Here is a 22,263-nt window from a genome sequence, read left to right on the forward strand (position 1 = left end):
TATCAAACTTTTTTTTCCTACTGACTTGTATGCCAGATCTCGCGAGAATACACCAAACTAACATTTCCTAACCTGCCCTTTGCTTCTCTTGTAACGTGTCTCCTGCTGGTAGAAACTTTTACCTTTACCTCTGTGTTTCTAGTTGGTAGTAGTAATAAAACCCTCTGAGTTTATAATGATAGCAGTGATCCTGGCTGCTGGTTATGGCACCAGGCTACAGCGGGACGTGCTGGAGGATCGCAGCGGGAGATTCGCTCACCTGGTCGGCGTCGCCAAGCCGCTGCTGCCGGTCGGAAGCTGCCAGCTGATCTCACACTGGGTGCAAGCTCTGACCCGGTCCGGCTCTGTGCACAAGATCTATGTGGTGGTGAGTAGTCCAGTCAGTGTAGTGAGAGGTAGAAAGTATATTTAATTAAGTAATATAAGGGAGTATAAGTTTGAGATAATACTGCAATACTTTAACTACATCACTCATTATACTGCAGTACTTTTACTGTAATACTGCATACTACATCACTCATAATACTGCAGTACTTTTACTGTAATACTGCATACTACCTCACTCATAATACTGCAGTACTTTTACTGTAATACTGCATACTACATCACTCGTAATACTGCAGTACTTTTACTGTAATACTGCATACTACATCACTCGTAATACTGCAGTACTTTTACTGTAATACTGCATACTACATCACTCGTAATACTGCAGTACTTTTACTGTAATACTGCATACTACATCACTCATAATACTGCAGTACTTTTACTGAAGTAGGATTTTTTTCATGCAGTACTTTTACTTGTAATGTAGTATTTTCACACTGATGTATTGGTACTTTTACTTACTGAATACTTCTTCCACTACTGCAGTATGGTGAGTAATGGAAAATATAGTGAATTACATTTGTTACATTGTTTATAGTAAAAACAACTTTGAAGTACTTTACTCCACCACATTAGTTACTCGTTACTTTGCTGATGGAGGTTTGCATCATTCTTGAGTTGAACATAAAGCAGACAGTTTAATGTGTGTATAAATATGATACATATATTTTATAGATATATTTTTGCAGCTAATTTCTCAAATGTTTCCAGATCTTTCTTGATGTCTAACATGAACTGAGAATAAATGAATCATTATGTTTCTTTTGATCTCAGACCAACGCTCTCTACCAGACAGCGTTTGAGGAGTGGGCAGCACATTTCTCAAATGTGAAGATTCTCAGCGATCAGACGAGAAGCAACGATGTAAATAACATATACAAATACATTTCCTGTTTTCTTTGTTTCCTTCTGGAGTATTTCAGTTCATAATAGTTTTGTGTTGATTAAACCTTTAAATGCAGCTGATGTTAATATTCTCGTCCCTGCAGGAGCGTCTTGGCGCTGTGGCTTGCCTGCAGCTCGCAGTGAAGCACTTTGAGATCAAGGACCACGTCATAGTTATTGGAGGGTGAGTTTACTCAACTTATGGTATTGATACTGTGACAGGAGAGAGATGGGATGGAAAGCCTACAACTAATTATTTTTACTATCAATAAATCTGCTGATAATTATTTCTCAATTTTGTCGATAAAACTGTGAAAAACACTCATAACCTAAATATCGTACACCACAATCATGTCATTAAACCTCTTAATTTGCCCAAATATTAAATTCACAGTAATTTATGATCAAGAAAAGCGACAAAATCTCACATTTTATAGCTTTAAACGAGCAGATTTTGGGCTTTTTTTGCTTGAAAAATGACTTTAAATGATTGTATGAAAACCTGGCAGAGTTTATGCACACATGATTTAAGAGGCAGGATGTGAGGAAGTATAAAAAAGTTAATATTGGGTTAATTGAAGATTTTATGTTTCATCTATTTGAAGAAAAATGAGCTAAAGCAATTAGAAATACACCGAAAACTTCAACTTCAAAAATGAGTTTAACACTAAAAATAATTGGAAATATAATCTGAGAAGTTATTTATGTATCTTATCACTGTGTGTCATTTAATACCATGTTGAGTGTTTTAATGTTGCAGTGTGAGACAATAATTAAAATAATAATTCATGCTTTTATTTATTCATTCATCTGCAGCGACACTCTGTTCAAAGAAGATTTCAGCCTCAGTGAAGTGAAAGACAGATTTTATGACCTGCAGACGAAGTGTGAAGAAAACTGTCTGCTGCTGTCGTATCAGTGCAGAGACAATGGTGAGTGTTTGTGTTTGCATGCTCAGAACCAGACCTTCAATCAGTCATTCATTCATTCATTAAAGAGAAAAATAATCAATTATTTTGAAAATCAAGCATTTCCTGTTTCCAGCTTCTCATCTTTGAGTGTTTGCTGTTTTATTTGATAGTAAACTGAATATTTTCAAGTTTTTTTGGCTGCTGGTTGAATAAAACAACAGAAATGGAGACATCATCTTGAGTTTGAGAAGATTATGACAAGTTTCTGTCGTTTTATACACAAAATACTAATTAATTAATTAATTAATAGAGAGAATAATCATTAGTCACAGCCTCAGTACTCAGGCTCCAACATCACTGACTGTTCAGCTTCATAAAAGACTCAATGTGTCTCACCTGAGATAATCACATTAAAACACTAAACCTTCCTCATGCTCACAGTTTGTTTTGTTTATCGTGTTTTTACTTGTTCAGAAACTCATAAATATGGGATCTTGGAGGTAGACGAAGATCTTCGGGTGATCTGTATGAAGGAGAAACCTCGACCGACTGAGACGACAAGCAGAAGAGCCGTAAGTTCGCTACACACTTTATAAAGCCTGTCAGTAATTTGAAACTTTTCACATAAGACACATAAGATATATATTTAGTAAGTCTTGGTGGAAGAAGGGTGAATAAAAGGATTTTGTCCCCACAGTGCAGAAAGCTTTACAGCTAATATATTTATTGTGTTTCAGATTTTAAAATGAAACAGTGACTGTGAGGATGGATTGATGGATTGATTGATAGTTGCAGCTGTAAATCTCTTTAATCAGACAGCACTAATTAATCATTTCCTGTTGTTTTATGTTTCTTTTTATTTCAGTGTCCTTGTTTCTACGTGTTTTCTAAGAACAGTCTTCCTCTTCTGCAAACTTTCCTCGAGGAAAAGAAGGTAAAACATAAAAACCAGAGCTGCCACATAAACAGGAGTTAAAATATACTTTATAATTTAACTAATGGCGCTTTTCCACTACACAGTTCCAGCACGGCTCGACTCGACTCAGGGTTTTTTTGTGTTTCCACTAGGGATAGTACCTGGTACCTGGTACTTTTTTAGTACCTGCTCTGCTGAGGTTCCAAGCCAGCCGAGCCAATACTAAATGTGACGTCAACAGACTGCCGGCCGCTGATTGGTCAGAATAGTTGTCACTCAAAGACTCATGAGCCCTCCCACACAAGAATCAAACCCGGCATTTTTAAATACCGGCAACAGCGAAACAGCCATATGGTTCAATTTAGTTGCTTTGTGTGTGACAGAAAGCCACATACAGCAGCAAGTACACCATCACCTCCATGGCCTCAATTGTTTATGTCGCATATAAAACGAAGTCACGGCAGTTTCGCTGAGCGTTGCTATGACGACCCCGCTCACGTTGAGTAGGAACCTTTTGTAATGGGAGTCGAGTCGAGTAGTGTTGGAAGGAACTGTGTAGTGGAAAAGCGCCATTACTTTATAATTTAAATATGTAACTAATGTTTTCATCAAACAGGAAGCTCCTATTGAAGAGAAAGACGCTCCGGGAAACTTTGTGTCTTGGCTCATACCAAGGTAACGTCTGCTGAGTTAACGTTTTATACTCAGAATAATCATTAATCCTACTTTTTATAAGACAAAAACTGTGATTATAATTCCAGTATCTGTCTCTAAATTTACTTTGATACTCATCTAAAACTATCACATATTTAAAATCATTACATCTGCATTTCTTTATAAATTAATATTTGTTTTTTTTTTGCAGGAAACCAGTTCACGTGCATCAGATCTCCGGTCGCTTTGACGTTGGAAACCTGCCCTCTTACACCGAGTGTGACCTTTACTTCAAAGAGAAACTGCAACACGTGGACTCGTACATGATGTAGAGGAATCAAGATGGACAAAAACTTTATTTTTATGATGCAAAACGTTTAAAAAAATCATCCAAAACATGAACTTTAATGGACTTTTTAAAAATAATTCATTCCTTTTAGCCTTTGTGTCGTCCTCCCGGGTCAAATTGACCCCGTCTGTTTTGACTGTTCCTTCTTTCCTCCCCACCTTCCACCTTTCCTTTCGTCCGTCCTCCCTCCTTTCCTTCTTTCCTGCCTCCTTTCCTTCCTTCTTTCTCCCTCCCTTCCTTCCTATCCTGCCCCCTTCCCTTCCGTCTTCCTCCCTTCCCTCCTGCCTCCTTTCCTCCTTTCTTTCTCCCTCCCTTCCTCCCTTGACTCGAGGACAACAGGAGGGTTAATTAAAACCAGTGATCCCAGTCTACCCAGTGAGGAGTCTGGAGCATTTATCTGATGCCTTTTCGTGTCCATCCTCCATCTTTGCGATGCGGGAGCCGAACTGCATGGCTCTCTTGGGCAGCACGGCGGACGGTCCGAGGCCGAGCCGCTTAGCCGCTAGTCTGAGGAGGAGTTTCTCTCCGACGCCTCGAGGCAGCGACAGGTCGGCTTTCTCCCACACGGGCAAAGCGTTCAAGTAGTTCACCACGTCCTCGTCCAAGTACGGAAACCTGCAGATACGAGAGAGATACATGCTGAACTCTGAACAATGGAGGTCTCTTTTTTTAACATGCACAAACATCCTGATTACTCCTAAATATTCAGCAGTCAACTGTTTGTATGATCCAGAAGAATCATGAAGAAGAGTCTGAGCATGTCTCCACAGTCCTGATCAGAGATTAATAGGATGAAGATGTTTTTTAATAAATGCTGCTGATGCTGATGTGAATCATATTTACTTTATAAATGAGATTTCTTCCACTCTAGAAAATGTGTCTTTTCTTCTTTGGTCCTTCAGTTTAATGTTTGAGCTTCACAGAGTTTCACATTTTGACACTTTGAATGCCGTTTGGTGCCTTAAATCTTTAAAATTGTTTAAATCGTGTAACTGTAAGCAGGATTTGTGACGTCACAACTAGTTTTGAAGGATAATCCTGGTTTAAAAATGCAGCTTAAACAAATGTGATGTAAAAATCTGAAGCCTCCAGAGCTTACTGTATGTGTAACAGTTAAACATTTCATATTCAGGTCAGTAATAAATAAGTAAAATAAAATAAATATATTTTAAAAATTGTCTTAAAAGCAGCATCAGGTTTGTTTAAATTTTGTATTTTTGTTGGTTTTATATCATTTGAAATGACATTTGCATCATTTAAACCAAAAGTAAGACTGAATGCTCCTGAAAATGTCAAATGGTGTAACCACAAAAGAACGATAAATATTAAATATTTTATCCACCTACAGTGTATTTAATTGGACTTATACTAATAATTACTTAATTTTAAAACACTAAATAAAAAGTATTGTAATTGAATGTAAAGTATTTCTACATTCAAATTTTAAAACATTTTGTCAATATTGAGCGAGACATATCCTAAAAACAACATTTTTTAAAATTTGTGACAAATGATGTAAAATACTGTTGCTTTGCTAAAAGTGGATTATAATTATTCCATATTTTAGTTCACATTTATTTTCCTGTATATAATCAGAATTTATCAAATAAATACTGGTTGCACCAATTGACCCAATCAAAGATTATGAGTCTTTTAATATTTAGATTTTTCTTTTTAACGAGGTTCAACTTTTCTTTTAATGTCTGGAGGGAATCTTTAAGTCTCAACATTTAAAGTGAGTTTAAATCCTATCTCATACTATTTGACATTATTATGCAATGGTTTTACTGGTATTGTTGATTTCCCCTGTTTTAATTATTTAAAATACCTAACATCTGTCATGTTTTATTACTAAATAAACAGTTTCAAGTCACCACTGCTGTCTCTGTTGACTTCTGATGGATATAAACACATTCAAGACATTTTAAATGACCCTTGACCCTCAAGCACCACACCCACCGGGCTTCCTTCCCGTGGTCGCCTATCACTCGGTCATCTCTGCCGAGGTTCCTGGAGGAGATCCGGCCCAGCTCCATGACCAGCTCCTGGATCAGTCCTTCGTGTCCAGATGTCTTAAAGCGAACTCTGTGTCTGGAGTAACCGGCCAGCTGCTCGTCCGCTCCGATTCCCGTCAAAATAACCTGCAGGAGTTAAATAAGAGAGACTGTTAGAGCTGAGAAGCATCTTAAAAGTTCATCTGTGAAGCTTATATTCAGCTTCAGCAGTCTGAGTTAGTCATATCAAATTATATCTGACACATTTACAGTCTTTTTAGAAAGAGGAGAGAGGGAGAGAGAGAGAGAGAGAGAGAGAGAGAGAGAGAGAGAGAGAGAGAGAGAGAGAGAGAGAGAGAGAGAGAGTAACTGATCTGAAGTCAGCTGTTGTGAACACAGCAGTGAAAGAAAGGAAAAAAGAAAGATAGAAAAAGATGAATGAAATAGAGTAAGAAAGAGAGAAAGAAAGAAAGAAAAAGAAAAAGTGAGAAAAAGAGAAATAGAGCAATAGAGAAAGAAAGAAAGAAAGAAAGAAAGTTAACCCTAACAGTAAAAACACCATATACACATTTATCTTAGCTGGATGTTTCCTAATGTGACTCCAAATATACATTTTTATGCAGCTGATACACATTCTTATATAGAAAAGTACAAATTTAACCTGTTTTTATTTAAAAAAAGATTTTAAAAAATCAGCATTCAATTCAAAAACGTTGTATTCTTCTTATTCTGCAAAACGTTAACCTGTTATCCATTAATCAAACATTTATTAATAACTGATGGGGGATCAGTATTTATTAAAGTGACTTGGTGTAATTATAAGTCCGAATATGAGCAGGATGTAAGTGTTGAATGAAGCTCAAAATCTGATATTTGTGCTTCACCTTCGCTGTCGATGTGAAGCTCCTCTCTTCCTCTTCCTCCTCCTCCTCCTCTTCCTTCGTGATGACGCCCGTCCCTCTCGCTGCGAACCACACAGCACACCCGATGCTGTCGTCAAGCACCGTCTCCAGCGGGTGAACCAAGTGACAAACTCGCTCCCGCCTCATTTTCTGCAGCTCCTCCTGCGTCACGTTAACCTCCACAAAGTTCCACTTCCTGTCAGGATTCAAGTCTCTTAACTCTTTGAGCCCGGCTTTCCCGGTTATTCTATCGGGAACGTCGAAGGGGTTGAACGTTTTCGAGTCTGTTGCTTTGTTTATGTTTGAATTTGAGGATTTATTTTTGTGCTTTTTGGGTTTCTTAACGGATTCTTTCTGCGTCTTCGGCTCCTGAAGTTTAAACGCTACATTGAGGAGATCTATCGGCTGGTGAGCAGGAATGTGACGGTCAGCTAGAGCGGCTAGGATCATCGAATCGATGCCTCCTGAGAAAAGCACGGCAACAGTCACTCGCTCAGGAGTCGGAGGCCGGTCTTCTTCTTCTTCTTCCCTAAAAGGTAGAAACTGAACCCTCCGCCTCACCGCCTCGCTCAGAACATCGATGAGAGCGCTCACTTCATCGTCTTTCTCTTTCCCGTCTAGCAGCTGCTGCAAATCTTCAACAGATAAATGTGAGTTTGAGCAAGTGTCTGCCTCATTTGTCGATTTTGGGAGGGTCGTGTTAAGACGGGAGACGGGCGAAGTGAGAAAAAGACCCGATTGGTTGATGACAGCAGTGCAGCCGATCGGGACTGATGTTTCACTGCAGGTAGATATGACATCATCTCCTGTGTGAGCCCACGGATAAACCTCAAAAGTCAAAGATCCTGTTTCAGTAAAAGCTTTCAGATCGATCCTGAAAACGCCAGCTGCTGGGACTTCCTGCCACGGAGAGCTAACATCTTCAGTCGTCTGAGCCGCAACAGAAGTCAAAGTCAAAGCGTCGACTTCTGCGTCAAATCTCCACAATAAACTCCGCCGGCCGAAGAAGTCCCTGCCGAACCAGAGGAAGTCTCCATCCTTCTGGTAGTAGACGAACGCCCACGGCCCTCGTAAAGAGGAGAGGACTGATAAAACATCTGAGGGGTCATTACAAGAAGAGAGCCGCTCCGAAACAACGGAGGTGTCGTTTTCGTCAAGCGTCAAAGGAAGACCTCCGAAAACTTCCCCGTTCCACGCCAGCAGGTTCCCGAGTCCGTCCTGGAGCGGCTGCTGGGTGAGACGGCCTCTCATGTGAAGGACGTGAGCAGAGAATAAACACCGACAGAGAGAGTTTGGACCCTGAACGGTGACATCTCTGCTGGAGTCGGGCCCTCGTCTTTTTAAATGTTCGTGAACAATTGGGTCGTGTTTAGACGGAGCCGCCGACAGACTCAGCAGACAGAAGATGCCGCACATCGTTCAAGCTTTTAAATGTCCTGAAGCTCCTTTTTCATGTTGTCCAGTTCCTCTGAAGAAAGACAGAGAAGAACTTCAGTTATAATCAATCAAACTTTATTTATACAACAGCTTTTATACAAGTTAATAAAGTTCAATGTGCTTCACAGTTGAAATCACAGCCTCATCCTTTAATTTTGGATAGATAGATAGGTAGGTAGGTAGGGGGATAGATAGATAGATAGATAGATAGATAGATAGATAGATAGATAGATAGATAGATAACATATCCAGTAAACATTGTGATTAGTGAGGTAAACCAGTGAGGTACAGAACAGTGATACAGAGAGTGGAGATTCAGGTTTCAGCTCCCAAACTCACTTTTGCATGAACCCAACGTCTGACTTCTGTCTGCCAGGAAGAAAATGTTGCTGTTCCTCTGCTGGATGTAAACTTTCTGTAACAAAAAAATAAACACAAAATGTACATTAATGCACAAAAAAAGTACACAACCCTAGAATATATAATAAATATTTGCTACTCATAGTTCACATATGCATCATGCAGCTCCATAAAATGAACATTATCTCCATTTATAATATTAATATACAGTCATTGAGCACTTTATTAAGAGCACCTGTATAATATAATGCAATCCAACAACTGGGCTGTACATTCTGCTTTTCATTTCATTTCTTTTCTTTTCTTTTTCATAATATGTTGTCCACCCCATTAACACAAGTGGGCAATAATGAATCGTACTAAAGTTTGTTAGAATAGCACTTAGCAAAACAAACATTGCAAAGTGCTATACAATAACTACATAAAACACAACAATGTACTCCAGTACACCACTACCGACTATGACCTCAATAATAAACACAGTAGAGCATTATATATATATATGTAAATAAATAGACTTAAAATGGCTTTAACTCACTCTGTTCTTCTTCAGGTTGGAGAGTTCGTCCACAACAACTTTCTGCTCTTTGATCTGAAAGTTATAAAACAGCAGGAGTGTCAAAACCATTGCATATTAACCTATAAATACTATATAATATATATATACACACAATACATATTATAAACCATTTATTTACAAAACACATGAACAGCCTGAGATGTCTATTTTTTTATTTAATGAGTGCAATTTCAATTATTATTATATCTCATATTTTTTCCAGTGTATTCTGCTCAGAAGATCCTGATTGGAAAACATTTTGCACAATATTCAATATTTAAATGTTAATTAAGATTAATATTAATTTAAGATTAATATGTATTCATTGTTTTTTCAGATGATTGTAAATGCATTTACCTCAGTGTAATTTTAAGATACTTTTACTTTACTGTAGTATTTCCATCAGATGCAACTTTATACTTTATACTACAATTCAAAAAGGGGAAATATTGTACTTTCTACTCCACTACATTTATTTAACAGCTTTAATTACTTGAGTTCACACAATTTATAATATAACAAGCTTTTATAATACAACACATAGTTAAAGATGAAACCAGTGGGGAACAGTTGAGTTTTGGGGTAAATTAAGTCTCCAGAAAATGAATATAAGTCTATAAAATGTCTCTAAAAGGTGATTTATAATCTGATATACGTGTGTTTATGTATGTATGTGTGTGTGACTTTAACATTAGCTGCGTTTTCTTTCTTTTCCTTATTAAAAATAGACACAGATAATAAAAGAAATGCTGCTATCAGAATCAGTATATTTACATATTTAACATTATTGTACATAAAACAGCTGACAGAGTAAAACTAGTGAACTCTACCAGCTGATATTAGTATTTCTTTACCTTTCTGTTGAGCTCCTCCTTCACTGCAGACTGTCCCTCTAAGTTATCCTCGTTGCTTTTTGAAGACATGCTGAACAAAATAAACCCAGAAAGAAACAATTCAGAGTTTTTATTAATGTTGTTGAAGCTGCTTTACTTCAACTGTGAGACGCATGAGGCTGTAAAACCATTTCCAGGTCACTAAACCTGCCCGATGTTTACTCTACTGCCCCCTAAAGGAGAGGAGGGGTATTACTATTATTACAGTAAAAGTACTGCAGTAGTGATGTAGTATGCAGTATTACAGTAAAAGTACTGCAGTATTATGAGTGATGTAGTATGCAGTATTACAGTAAAAGTAGTGATATATTATTATATATGACATCATTAGATTATTAATAGTGAAGAGAGCAGCATGTTACTGTTGTAGCTGCTGGAGGTGGAGCTAGTTTACACAAGTAGAATAGGAGGCAGAGCCTTCAGCTATCAGGCTCCTCTCCTGTGGAACCATCTTCCAGATTTGGTCCAGGGAGCAGACACCCTCTCTACATTTAAGAGTAGGCTTAAAACTTTCCTTTTTGATAAAGCTTCTAGTTAGGGCTCTTAGAGTTCTGTTAGCTTATGCTGCTATAGGCTTAGACTGCCGGGGGACTCCCATGATGCACTGAGCTCCTCTCTCCTCCTCCCTCTCTCTCTCTATCCATCCATCTATATCCATTAACATTCATGGTCTATTAATGCATTCAATAACCTAAACTTCTTCTCCGGAGTTGTCTGTGCTTTCTGGTCTCACAGGTAATCTGGGCCTGGAGACGTCCGGATGACAGATTCCAGTCCCGGACCTTCTAGCTTCATTGTTGATTTTCATGGTGCTTCTCTCTCCTCTCCTTCCTTTCTCTCCTCTCATCCCCAACCGGTCGAGGCAGATGGCCGCCCACTCTGAGTCTGGTTCTGAGGGTTCTTCCTGTTAAAAGGGAGTTTTTTCTTGCCACTGTTGCTCATGTGGGAATGTTGGGTCTCTTTAAAGTTAAAACCTGAAGAGTTCAGTTTAGACCTGCTCTATGTGTAAAGTGCCTTGAGATAACTGTTGTGATTTGGCGCTATACAAATAAAGATTGATTGATTGATTAATACTTTATATACAGTTAGCTAGTTTACACTACTTTATATACAGTTAGCTAGTTTATACTACTTTATATACAGTTAGCTAGTTTACACTACTTTATATACAGTTAGCTAGTTTACGCTACTTTATATACAGTTAGCTAGTTTAGTCCAGTGGTTCCCAACCTAGGGGTGGGGCCCCTCCAAAGGGTCAGCAGATAAATGTGAGGAGTGGTGAGATGATTAATGGGAGAGGAAAGAAGAAAAAACTAAGTTCTGATACACAGATGTGTTTTCAGTTTTTTGACTTTTTCTCTAACCTTTGATTTTTGCTGAAATATTGGATCATTTGAACATTTATTGAAATGAAACCATGTGAGAAGTTTAGAGAGAAAAATCACTATTTGGTGAAGCTGTTAACAACTCATAGACATCTGAAATGTGACTCTGACTACACACTGGTTTCATCTTTAACTATGTGTTGTACTTAAAAGCTTGTTATATTATCACATTGTGTCAAATCTTCATCTGTAAAAGTAACTAAAGCTGTTAAATAAATGTAGTGGAGTAGAAGTTTAAAGTATCATCAGATGGAAATACTCAGATAAAGTGGAAGTTAGTGAACTTTCAGACTTTCAGGCACCTTGAACTGACTCTAAGTTTCCATATTTGTGTCCCTTGTGATTCCTCTATCACTACACGAGGTTTTAAATCACACTATACAAATTATTTCCTTTTTTTTTTTTTAAATCTCATCATCTGACCCTAACCCCTGAACCCTTTATGTCCTCAGTGGAAACAGCAACAGCAGCAACATGTGGAAATAAACTCATGTGATAGTGATTTGAACTATAACAGAGACTAGCTCAGGTATTTATGTACTCCAGAAACCAGTTACCTCATCTATATTCTGGGTTTCTGGGAGGTTTTCTTTTTTTTTTTTTTTTATGCCTTCTCACCGTGACTGTGTGTTTTTTATTTTAGGAGTCGGAGGAGTCGCTCCCAGAGGATTATGTGGATGAAGGGCGGGTGTTGACTTGGACGTGTGAATCTCTCTTCAGTTCAGTCAACATGAGGCTCAAATTGATTTAGTGTTTTTGAAAGCTGCTATACACATAAAGTTGGTATTAAGTTATTAAAGTTATTATTAAATACTTCAAAGGACAGAACAAAGAGACATGATCAAGTTTCTGCACTGTCAGAGGAATAAAGAAACCAGGAAATATGAACTTTTAAGAAGCTGGAAACAGACAATTTAGCCTTTTTCATCTTAAAATTACCCCAAAATGATGAATTGGTTGATTAATTTAATACTTATAGCGACTAATTATCCTTTAAACCATCTCACTTAACTCAGAGAGGAAAAGTTACTAAAACAGGACCCAAAATCTAGATACCACAAAAATTGACATTATTTATAGATTTATATTAAAACCATTAATTTCAAGTTGTTTGAATTCATGTACTCTGCTTTCATTTTTTGAATTGTTATGTTGTTTTAATCATGTGTTACACTGCTGAACAACAAACTGCCACTTGAGGACAAATAAATTGATTAATTCATTAATTATTTAATTAATTGCAGCTTTAGATGTTTCACTGGATAAGTTAAAATTACATTAAACTGCTGCTGGTGTCAAACATAAAGTCAAAAGTTCTCCAAAGTCACTGAGATTCATCATCTGGGCATCATCTGTCTAATAATTATTGATTTTTCTTTATTTCTCTATTAAAAAAAACAATAAAAGTCGACCTCTTGGTGGCGCTGGAGGAAAAGTCAAATTGCATTAATCTCATTTTTCTGCATAATGATATTTCTGTCAAGTGAGGATTTTTTAAAAAAAGGAAATAATTAATCAATCACACCTCGGTTCAGATTAGTTGAAGCATTCAAACCTGTCAAAATAAATAAATAAATAAATAAAACCCCTCCAGTCAGCTGCTGCTCCTCATTTTATCCCCTCTGAGCTCTCTCACATGTTTATTTTATTTAACATTTTACATAATAACTCTCCAAACCTCGGACCCATCAGATGACACACACACACACACACACACACACACACACACACACACACACACACACACACACACACACACACACACACACACACACACAGGTGTTGATCTGACTCCGAGCAGCAGACGGTCAAACACCTTTTCTGAACCTGCACTTTGACAGGAAAACACACCTGTCTAAAGTCTCACGTGGGTTTTTTCTTCTGCCAGTTATTGAACCCAAACAGCTGTCCGATGTTTACCCTTTTTTTTTTTTTATTCCCTGGAAACGTTGGGTCATCAGGGCCGGACGGTGACCTTTTTAATGTTTATTGTTCTCTGGGTTGACATAAAGAGAGCAGGAGGCAGGTATCAAAGTCTCAGCAGGTACAATAAGACCGCAGCAGCGATGTTATGTTCCTAAAAATGGTTAAAGGTGATAATTATATTGTTTCTTTGGGGTTGTGGTACTAAAACCTCAAACCCTTCAGTTATCCCTGATACTAACCTTTCAGCTCTATTGAAACGGCACAAAAAAGACGAAAATCCCCTCCATTGAAACATAGAGTAATAATAAATCCAAGGATCTAACCCCCCCCCCCCCCCCCCTCCTTTTTTTTTAAGGTGAGTTTCTTTTTTCTTTTTTTTACACCCCTCCCTCCTCTTTCCTCTCCAACCTCTATCCATCTTTAGCTGCGGCCTGTGAGTGTCAGACTAAGTCATCCTTGTATTTTTGTCCTGGAAGTACAAATTTAGATTGGTAGTAAACACACACACACACACACACACACACACACACACACACAAACACACACACACACACACACACACACACACACCGCTTGTTGTTGCCGATAAAGAGGAGAGACGTCTACCTGTAGAGGGTCACATGACCACAAAATGACATAGCCAAGGTTTTGTTCCCACCACAGATGACAGGTAGCTGCCCACTAATAATCTGTTTGTAACCCGGCTCAGTGTGGAGCAGACTTTCAAACGAGCCTCGAGCGTCTCTGTGTGATCCTTGAATACTTCACAAAGGGACAGAAAAGCCTATTGTCATCATCACCTGGCCCAAAATACATGCTTATGTTTCCTGTTATAGGGTCAGTGTTGCTGATGATGAGTCGGACTGTGTGTGCGCTGCTCAGAGACAATAGAAACCAGAAACCAGAAATGCTTTGTGTGGGTTTTCTTTCAAAACTATTTACATGAGTAAAAATAGTAAGAAATATATTATTTATAAGTCCAGGTCTTTATATTGAATGTCTTTTGTGTACATTCACAGTACCGCATGATAAAATACAGTCATTATAAGCAAAGCTGACCCCAAAAAAATAGAAGAAATAACATGTTTTTATGCCTCAAGGGTCCATCGCAGGGGCCGATTTTTAACATGAGGAGAATTTAATTTTACTGCATTGTACGACTACTGATAGCTAATAAATAGTAGCTAGTAGGCCTAGTAGTGATTTATTTTGGTCCTTAACAACGCAAACAATGCACACATAAATAAATTAATAACAAAAAGGCATTAAATCAAAAGGAAAAATAAAAATTAAACTCATTTTTAACTATATTTCACTCTTTTACTCACTTTTACTCTGCCTTTATAGTTGGCTAGCTACTGACGCTGGAGGTTCGCTGTTGCCATGACGACATCGTGATGCATTCGAAGTTCTACGTCAGAGTTAAAAGATGACGCTTATGCAATTCACGGCCAAAGCACTAGGGGGGGGGGCTCCTGAAGGGCCTGAAGGGGCTATCGTGAAAGTCGTACAGACCAATGATATCCCCTTCGGTTGTAGTTAAAAAAAATTTGGAGTTAACGCAGCACTATAAACTAGACTTCAGTTTCACTCTAAATCACAATTATTAGCCTATAAACTCACTCAGATTCAGTCAGCAGCTGGTTGAAGACACTGTTCATAAAAAATGACTTTAACCAGATTGTCTTCTCTCTCTTTTTTAATAGATTTGGGGACTGTTGAGGAAACATTAAGGGCTGCAGCCCCAAAAATGATGATTATAAGTAGTTAATGGCTGTTAGAACACCTACTGAAGAGTCACATTAAAAGCTAAATAGAGGTCTGGATTAACTCGTTATAGGTAAGTATGATAACAGTGGGTCATCATTAACCCCCCCATATTTACCCCACTCACTGCTCTGTGCATTGTAGTTAGTAATTAGTAAGAAGTTTGTGCTAACTTGAAGAGACTTATTTAGTAAAATGGACTGTTTAACGCCCCAATTTAGTGAAATAGCTAATAAAGGCCTTAAAGGAGCAGTTCAACATTTTGGAAAATACGTTTATTTGCTTTCTTGCTGAAAGTTAAGAAGATTGAAACCAAACTTGTGTCAATTTAAATAAAAATCAAAGTGTAAAAATGACACATTGTGGTGTTATGTATCTGAATTAACTCCCTATTCTCCCATTGTCTGAATGCTGAATGCTTTGTTTCGGCCTCAAATATCCCATCATGTACACAACTTTCTGAACTATCCCCTAATATGGTCACGTTTCTCCGCAGCTGATGGTGACGACATTAAATGACGATGATGATTAATTAGTGTCCGTAAATCTTGCTTTTGCTGCTCACTATTGAGTAAAGTATTTAGTGTTTATCACACAGGGAGCAGCAGTGAATGAGTGCATAAGGGAGAGATAGAGAGAGATTTTGGACAAGCCTTTTTTCCTAATCTTGGCGCCTTAACTTTCCTGGCGTCTCTGCTGGTTTCCCGGCAACCTGCCGGTGTTGACATGTTGTTGTTTTCACACCCTGGATTTTGACAGGATTATAAAAACAAGATATAACGTGTTAATTAGTGAGCTTTAGAGACGCTGGTTAGTTTGGTTTCCGGTGGATAAATCCAGGGTTTATGCTAAGCTAAGCTAAGCTAAGCTAACGGTCTCCTAGCTGCAGATTCTTATCTACTGACATGAAAAGTGACGCCAGTCTTCTCCTCTAACTCTGAGTGCATGCATATCCAAAAATGTTTAAAAATTTCAACCTGGAGTTTTATGCTTTATCTTCTTATTGATTTTATTCATCTGTTTTTCTCATCTTTTAATCTCTTTTTTTAAATTAGTTTTAGGCTAGTTTTTATTAAACTTTCTTTTATTTCATTTTAGGTTTGTTTTGTCTTTTTAATCTATTTTAAACCTACTTTTTAATCACATTTTTAATAAACTTTTTCTCTTATTCTATCATATTTATTTATCTATTTTTTTGTTTGTTTATTTTTTAATTTAATTTCATCTGATTTTTTAAAAATCCTATATTTATTTTACTTTATTTATCTTTATTTATCTTTCATATCTTCTCTTTTGTGCAATGGCCTAAATTTTCTTTTTTTTTTTTTTTTTTGCTTTTTTTCTTCTTTATTTTTATTCCTTTTCTTTATGTTGTCATTTGTTCTGTCTTATTGTCAAATTTTCAATCAACTGTGAAGCACTTTGAACTACAGTAACCTCTATGAAAGCTGCTATATAGATAAAGTTTGATTGATTGATTATTGACCCACTCACCCTATTCATTATATATAAGTGATTAAATATAATGATTAAACCCAAAATATACAATATATTTATATATTATACATTACTTCTACCGCTTTGCAATACTATTTATAAAAGGAAGAAGAAAGAAAAACTTTAATTCATTGCCTCATTGCATCAACCACATTTTTTAGGTAAAAAAAAAACATTTAGTAAAGTTTGTATTTCAACCCAAATGCACGAAAAGCTGCAAAAAAAAATCCCCACTTTCAACACCACACCTTTAAAAACTGGCTGCTTACTTCAGGATTCAGGATTCTGGGTCGAGTGTTGCAACAGCGCTGGATGTAATAATGAACGTTTATTGGATCAACATGACTGCAAAAAAAAAAAAAAGAAAAAAAAATCTCTCCCAAAGAATCCAAGGACTTCGGCACACGTCATTTTTGGTGCATTCAGCCAAAGTTTTGGGTATTTGTGAAAATCTATGTGTGTGCTTTCAGGGAGGGTTAGACAACTGATGACTTAAGCCTGTTAGAGCCGTGCAGGGATGAGTTTAAGAAAGTAGAGAAAGGCTGTGAGTTAGAGGAGATTGACCACTGCAAAGTCCACGTAATGTGCACAAGATTAAGTAAGTTAAACACATAATCTCAGGAATGTAATATGAAAACCACGCAGAGGTCGCTGCCACAAGATGCAGCACATTAAAACCTACAATGTAAAACAGGTAAAAAGATAAAGATTTAAAGTTTTGCATTCAAAATTATACTTAAATGAGTCAAAGTTAAAGTAGATTTAGCATTATTTTACATCATATTACTTCATCAATGCATCTAAAAAGTGACCAACTCCATTGAGGTTTCACATTATGTAGAATAATAATATAAAGAATGAGTTTTCATCAATGCATTTTAACCCTTACATACTATTCAGGGTCAAATTTAACCCATTTGTTACATATAAGAGCTGCAAAAACACCATATGCATATTTCTTATAGCTGGACTTTTCCAACTGTGACCCACAGTTTGCAAAAATGGAAATAAAATGCATCATATTTTACAATTTATATGCAGCCGATACACATTTTTACATATGCAAATGTGCAAATTTAACGTGTATTCATTAAACAAAATTCAAAAATCAGCATTAAAACATCTTAAATATTCTCCTGGACTATAAAACGCATAATGTTTTACAATTTATGTGCAGCTCATACACATTTTTTAGACATGCAAATAAAAAAAACTGACATGAATTTATTAAACAAAATTCAAAAATCAGCATTAAAACATCTTATTCTATAAAATATTTTCTCCTGGACCATAAAATAATGATGTTGAATGTCTTTTTTCCATAAGATTAATCAAATAAAAGGATGAATTAAACATTTTTTGATGACTTGATGGAGACTTTATGAATGTAAACTGGTGCAGAGACTAATTATGAGTCAGACTATGAGCAGCAGGTAAAGGGTTAAAAGTCAGGATTCACATTATATTACCTCTTTGTTAAAGAATGTTTTAAAAAATGACCATGAAAAACCACAGAAGCAATGATAATCTGATAACTCTGTGGTAAATAACAGCGTGCTGAGTTCAGTTTAAAGGTATGTGCAGCCGTGCTTGTGCAGGCTGGTTTAGTAGATGAATTGAATGTGACACAACGTATGAATGAAGAAGCTCATGTCGCAACTTCAAGCAGGAAAAACATCTGACGGCCAGTTTGATCATCACTCTGAGCTCAACTATTATCCAGGTATTTCACTTTTTATTATCATCAAATCTCTGATGACTCCGTGCTGCATCACTACTTCAGCATCAAGCCCCCTACGTGCTATTTATAGGACTCCATTCCTTCTATAATCCATTTAATCGATGGGATCAACGGCAAAGATGATCAAATAAAGCTTTTGAGTTTTATGTCAGCTGAAGTGAAATGAACCCTCCTGTTGTCCTCGAGTCAAGGAAGGGAGGAAGGGAGGAAGGGAGGGAGGAAGGAGGAAAGAAGGAGGGAAGAGAGGGAGGAAAGAAGGGAGGAAGAAGGAAGGGAAAGAGGGAAGGAAGGAAAGGATGGATGAAGGGAGGAAGGAGGGAAGGGGAAAGGAAGAGAGGAAGGAAGGAGGGAAGGGAGGAAGAAGGAAGGAAAGGAGGGAGGGAGGAAGGAGGGAAGGAAGGAAGAAGGAAGGAAGGGAGGAAGAAGGAAGGAAGGAAGGAAGGAAGGAAAGAAGGGAGGAAGGAAGGAAGGAAAGGAGGAGGGGAGGAAGGAGGGAAGGAAGGGAAGGATGGATGAAGGAAGGGAAGAAGGAAGGAAGGACAGGAGGGAGGGAGGAAGGGAGGAAGGGAGGAAGGAAGGAAGGAAAGGAGGGAGGGAGGAAGGAAGGAAGGAAGGAAAGGAGGGAGGGAGGAAGGAAGGAAGGAAGGAAGGAAGGAAAGGAGAGAGGGAGGAAGAAGGAAGGAAGGAAGGAAAGACAGAAGGAAGGAAAGGAGGAAGGAAGGAAAGAAGAAACAGTCAAAACAAATGGGGTCAATTTGACCCGGGAGGGCGACACAAAGGTTAATTCAGTATCAGCAATATGAGCTGTTGTTGTCGTCGGTAGAGTTCATGGTGAGCCAAGATGGACAGCGATCGAGTGATGTCCCCTGTGCGCTTGGTCCGTCCGTCTGGTCCATGTCATTTAAAAACTCTAAAGACCGACCACACGAAAAACTAAACCACGTTAAGCAGCTCATGTGTTTGCCACAAAACGGGCGAAACATCACTCAATCGCTGTCCATCTTGGCTCACCATGAACTCTTCCAACGACAACAGCTTGACATTACTAGTTGTTAGAAACCTACTGGTAATGTCAAAAAATATAAGTTGGGTTTTTTTTTACAGTGTTGTTTGTGTTATTTATAGTTTTTTTTGTTTATTGACGTGTTTTTAATAGTTTTTTTAAATATTTTTTGTGATTTTTTTACAGTGTTTTTTTTTGTGAGTGTGCATTTTTTACAGTGTACTGTAATGTGTTTTGGGGTTTTGTGCTGTGGTAATGTGCTTTGTGACCAAATGTAATTGAAAAAAGATTTAATGATCCAAAATAATAATAATAATAACTGAAAAATATTTCTTTTTTAAAGTAAATTAAATTGTCATACATTTTTTACAGTGGTTTTTTTGGTGAGTGTGCATTTTTTACAGTGTATTCTAATGTGTTTTGGTGTTTATTTAAGTTTTTTGTGACCAAATCTTATTGAAAAAAGATTCAATAATACAAAATAATAATAATAATTGATAAAGAGTATTAAAAAAAAGGAAATTAAACTGTCACAAATTGCCAATGACATAATAAATCAAACAGGAGTGCTGTAGTAGAGGCCTGTGTGTATTCATCACTCAGCCAGCAGACGTGAGGTTTCAGTTTATAGTTCATTGTGCATCAAAACACACACACACACACACACACACACACACACACACACACACACACACACACACACACACACACACACACAGACATACAGGGTGTAAAATTAAAAACGTATTCGCTCACAGTGTTGTTATTACTCTCTTGCAGCTCTTCATCTCTGCAGCCGGTAATTATAGCTGCTGCCGTCCTGCTCTCTGTTGACATAGGTGAACAAATGCAAGTCATCCAGCTGTGTGCTTTGTACACAATTTGTCTTTGTTCACCACTAAGTTGGATTGCAACAGGTTGTCGGGTTCTTGGTAAACAGGTCAAGGCAGTATGATGTGAGCGATCCCTGACACACACACACACACACACACACACACACACACACACACACACACACAAAATACAGTCAAAATGTTCAGGTTTTAACTTGTGTGTTATTTCACGTGGACACGAGAGCTCGGGCTTATCTCTAACTGTTGCAATCGATATGCTCATTTCTTTAGTTTCTTCTTCTTCTTTTTTTTTGTTGCTTCAATATTTCTCAAACTCAATGTATATATGAATGTAAATATAAATAGAAAGTGCAGAATATGAGTTTATATATCATCAAAGTGTGTGGATCTAAAATACAACACAATACAAATACACATCTAACATAATATTGGCGAGTTTAACACTATTTATTTAAACTTTAACACGGTTTTGGTGTAAATCTGACTTCATATAACCTGATTTCCTTCAACCTGTGAAAGATAATATGAAACTTATAAATGTCACATATTAGTATAATCAGTCCATAGTGAACAAAAACTTTACATTTATTAAAGTATTGTACTTATTTTGTAGTATTTTGAGGTATTCACAGCTGCATTTATCTAACAGTTAAAGTTATTGTACATGTAGTTTACATTTAACCCTCCCGTTGTGCTCCCGGGTCAAATTGACCCTATGTCTTTTGACTGTTCCTTCCTTCCTTCCTTCTCTCCTTCCTTCCTTCTCTCCTTCCTTCCTCATTCCGTCTTTCCTCTCCTTACTTCTTTCCTCTTTTCCTCCTTCCTTCCTTACTTCGTTACTTCCTTCCTTCCTCATTTCCTTTTTTCTCACTTCCTTCCTCTTTCCTCCCTTCCTTCCTCCGTCCCTTCCTTCCTCCCTCTTTTCCTCCCTTCCTTCCTTCCTTCGTTCCTTCCTTCCTCCCTCTTTTCCTCCCTTCCTTCCTTCCTTCGTTCCTTCCTTCCTCCCTCTTTTCCTCCCTTTCTTCCTTCCTTCTTTCCTCCTTTCCTCCCTTCCTCATTTTGTTCCTTCCTTCCTTCCTTCCTTCCTTCCTTCCTTCCGTCCTTCCTTCCTTGACTTGAGCACAACAACAATACATTTACTCAGGTATTGAACTTCATTTAGTAGTATTTTGAGATACATATATGAAAACTGGCACGATATAGGCATGTATGCATAGTCAATAACACTATAACACTCATGAAAGGGGCCGTTCTGCATTATGAATGCTTTAACTTTTGATATTTGAAGTTAATTTTACTACTATATAATACTTTTGCACTTGAGTAATCATTTTGAATTATGAGTATTTTTACATTGTGATATTTCTACTTAAGTAAAACATTGATGTATTCTTCCACCACTGATTTCATGTTACTTTAAACTAAACTATAAAAGGGAAATAATGTCCTTTTTACTGCCCTCCTTACATCTAACAACTATTATTACTACTATTATAGATTAGGATATAACATAATATATAATAGAGTTAAAATCAGCTTCACCAGCTGCAATATTAAAATGCTGCGTACACATTAATGCATCAGTAATAATAATAAAATAATAATACTCATGGTGTTTCAAGTTTTCTGCATAATAAAAACTATTACATCCATTTTTACATCAATATATCTTCTACCTGAGAAACAAACTGATTATAAGACTTGAAATTGGATCTTTAAACACGATTATTTGACCTACTTTAACCTTTGTGTCGTCTTCCCGGGTCAAATTGATCCGTCTGTTTTGATTGTGCCTTCTTTCCTCCCTTCCTTTCTCCCTCCCTCCCTCCCTCCTTCCTCCTTC

The 22,263-nt window shown here is 37.3% G+C and overlaps 4 protein-coding genes across 4 annotated transcripts in view; 2 read left to right on the top strand and 2 right to left on the bottom strand.

Annotated features, from left to right (window-relative positions):
- slc40a1 (solute carrier family 40 member 1) overlaps positions 1 to 22,263 on the top strand; it is a 59,361-nt gene that overhangs the window by 24,867 nt on the left and 12,231 nt on the right. The gene's annotated exons all lie outside the window — the stretch shown is intronic.
- On the top strand, positions 79 to 4,385 carry zgc:136439 (uncharacterized protein LOC678627 homolog). Its single transcript, XM_053328715.1, has 8 exons — positions 79 to 367; positions 1,162 to 1,251; positions 1,377 to 1,456; positions 2,089 to 2,204; positions 2,658 to 2,755; positions 3,049 to 3,117; positions 3,716 to 3,774; positions 3,965 to 4,385. The coding sequence occupies exons 1-8, from the start codon at positions 176 to 178 to the stop codon at positions 4,083 to 4,085; spliced, it is 825 nt and encodes a 274-aa protein (XP_053184690.1). The 5' UTR covers positions 79 to 175; the 3' UTR covers positions 4,086 to 4,385.
- asnsd1 (asparagine synthetase domain containing 1) lies at positions 4,420 to 8,414 on the bottom strand. Its single transcript, XM_053328704.1, has 3 exons — positions 6,981 to 8,414; positions 6,062 to 6,243; positions 4,420 to 4,717 (listed from the first exon to the last, which is right to left on the bottom strand). The coding sequence occupies exons 1-3, from the start codon at positions 8,412 to 8,414 to the stop codon at positions 4,471 to 4,473; spliced, it is 1,863 nt and encodes a 620-aa protein (XP_053184679.1). The 3' UTR covers positions 4,420 to 4,470.
- LOC128368004 (ASNSD1 upstream open reading frame protein-like) lies at positions 8,361 to 10,329 on the bottom strand. Its single transcript, XM_053328718.1, has 4 exons — positions 10,209 to 10,329; positions 9,334 to 9,387; positions 8,775 to 8,850; positions 8,361 to 8,466 (listed from the first exon to the last, which is right to left on the bottom strand). The coding sequence occupies exons 1-4, from the start codon at positions 10,275 to 10,277 to the stop codon at positions 8,426 to 8,428; spliced, it is 240 nt and encodes a 79-aa protein (XP_053184693.1). The 5' UTR covers positions 10,278 to 10,329; the 3' UTR covers positions 8,361 to 8,425.

The sequence above is a fragment of the Scomber japonicus genome, chromosome 11 (genome assembly GCF_027409825.1).
Source record: "Scomber japonicus isolate fScoJap1 chromosome 11, fScoJap1.pri, whole genome shotgun sequence".
Taxonomy (NCBI): Eukaryota; Metazoa; Chordata; class Actinopteri; order Scombriformes; family Scombridae; genus Scomber; species Scomber japonicus.

What these genes read in the sequence shown, in the direction of transcription:
- asnsd1 (XM_053328704.1), bottom strand. Translation starts at nt 8,414, where the DNA reads ATGTGCGGCATCTTCTGTCTGCTGAGTCTGTCGGCGGCTCCGTCTAAA. An exon ending in GCTTCACATCGACAGCGAAG is followed by an intron (nt 6,244 to 6,980) that starts GTGAAGCACAAA and finishes TAACTCCTGCAG; the next exon opens with GTTATTTTGACGGGAATCGG. An exon ending in GACCACGGGAAGGAAGCCCG is followed by an intron (nt 4,718 to 6,061) that starts GTGGGTGTGGTG and finishes TCGTATCTGCAG; the next exon opens with GTTTCCGTACTTGGACGAGG.
- LOC128368004 (XM_053328718.1), bottom strand. Translation starts at nt 10,277, where the DNA reads ATGTCTTCAAAAAGCAACGAGGATAACTTAGAGGGACAGTCTGCAGTG. An exon ending in CCAACCTGAAGAAGAACAGA is followed by an intron (nt 8,851 to 9,333) that starts GTGAGTTAAAGC and finishes TTTTTGTTACAG; the next exon opens with AAAGTTTACATCCAGCAGAG. An exon ending in GACGTTGGGTTCATGCAAAA is followed by an intron (nt 8,467 to 8,774) that starts GTGAGTTTGGGA and finishes GTCTTTCTTCAG; the next exon opens with AGGAACTGGACAACATGAAA.
- zgc:136439 (XM_053328715.1), top strand. Translation starts at nt 176, where the DNA reads ATGATAGCAGTGATCCTGGCTGCTGGTTATGGCACCAGGCTACAGCGG. An exon ending in GTATCAGTGCAGAGACAATG is followed by an intron (nt 2,205 to 2,657) that starts GTGAGTGTTTGT and finishes TTACTTGTTCAG; the next exon opens with AAACTCATAAATATGGGATC. An exon ending in CTTTCCTCGAGGAAAAGAAG is followed by an intron (nt 3,118 to 3,715) that starts GTAAAACATAAA and finishes TTCATCAAACAG; the next exon opens with GAAGCTCCTATTGAAGAGAA.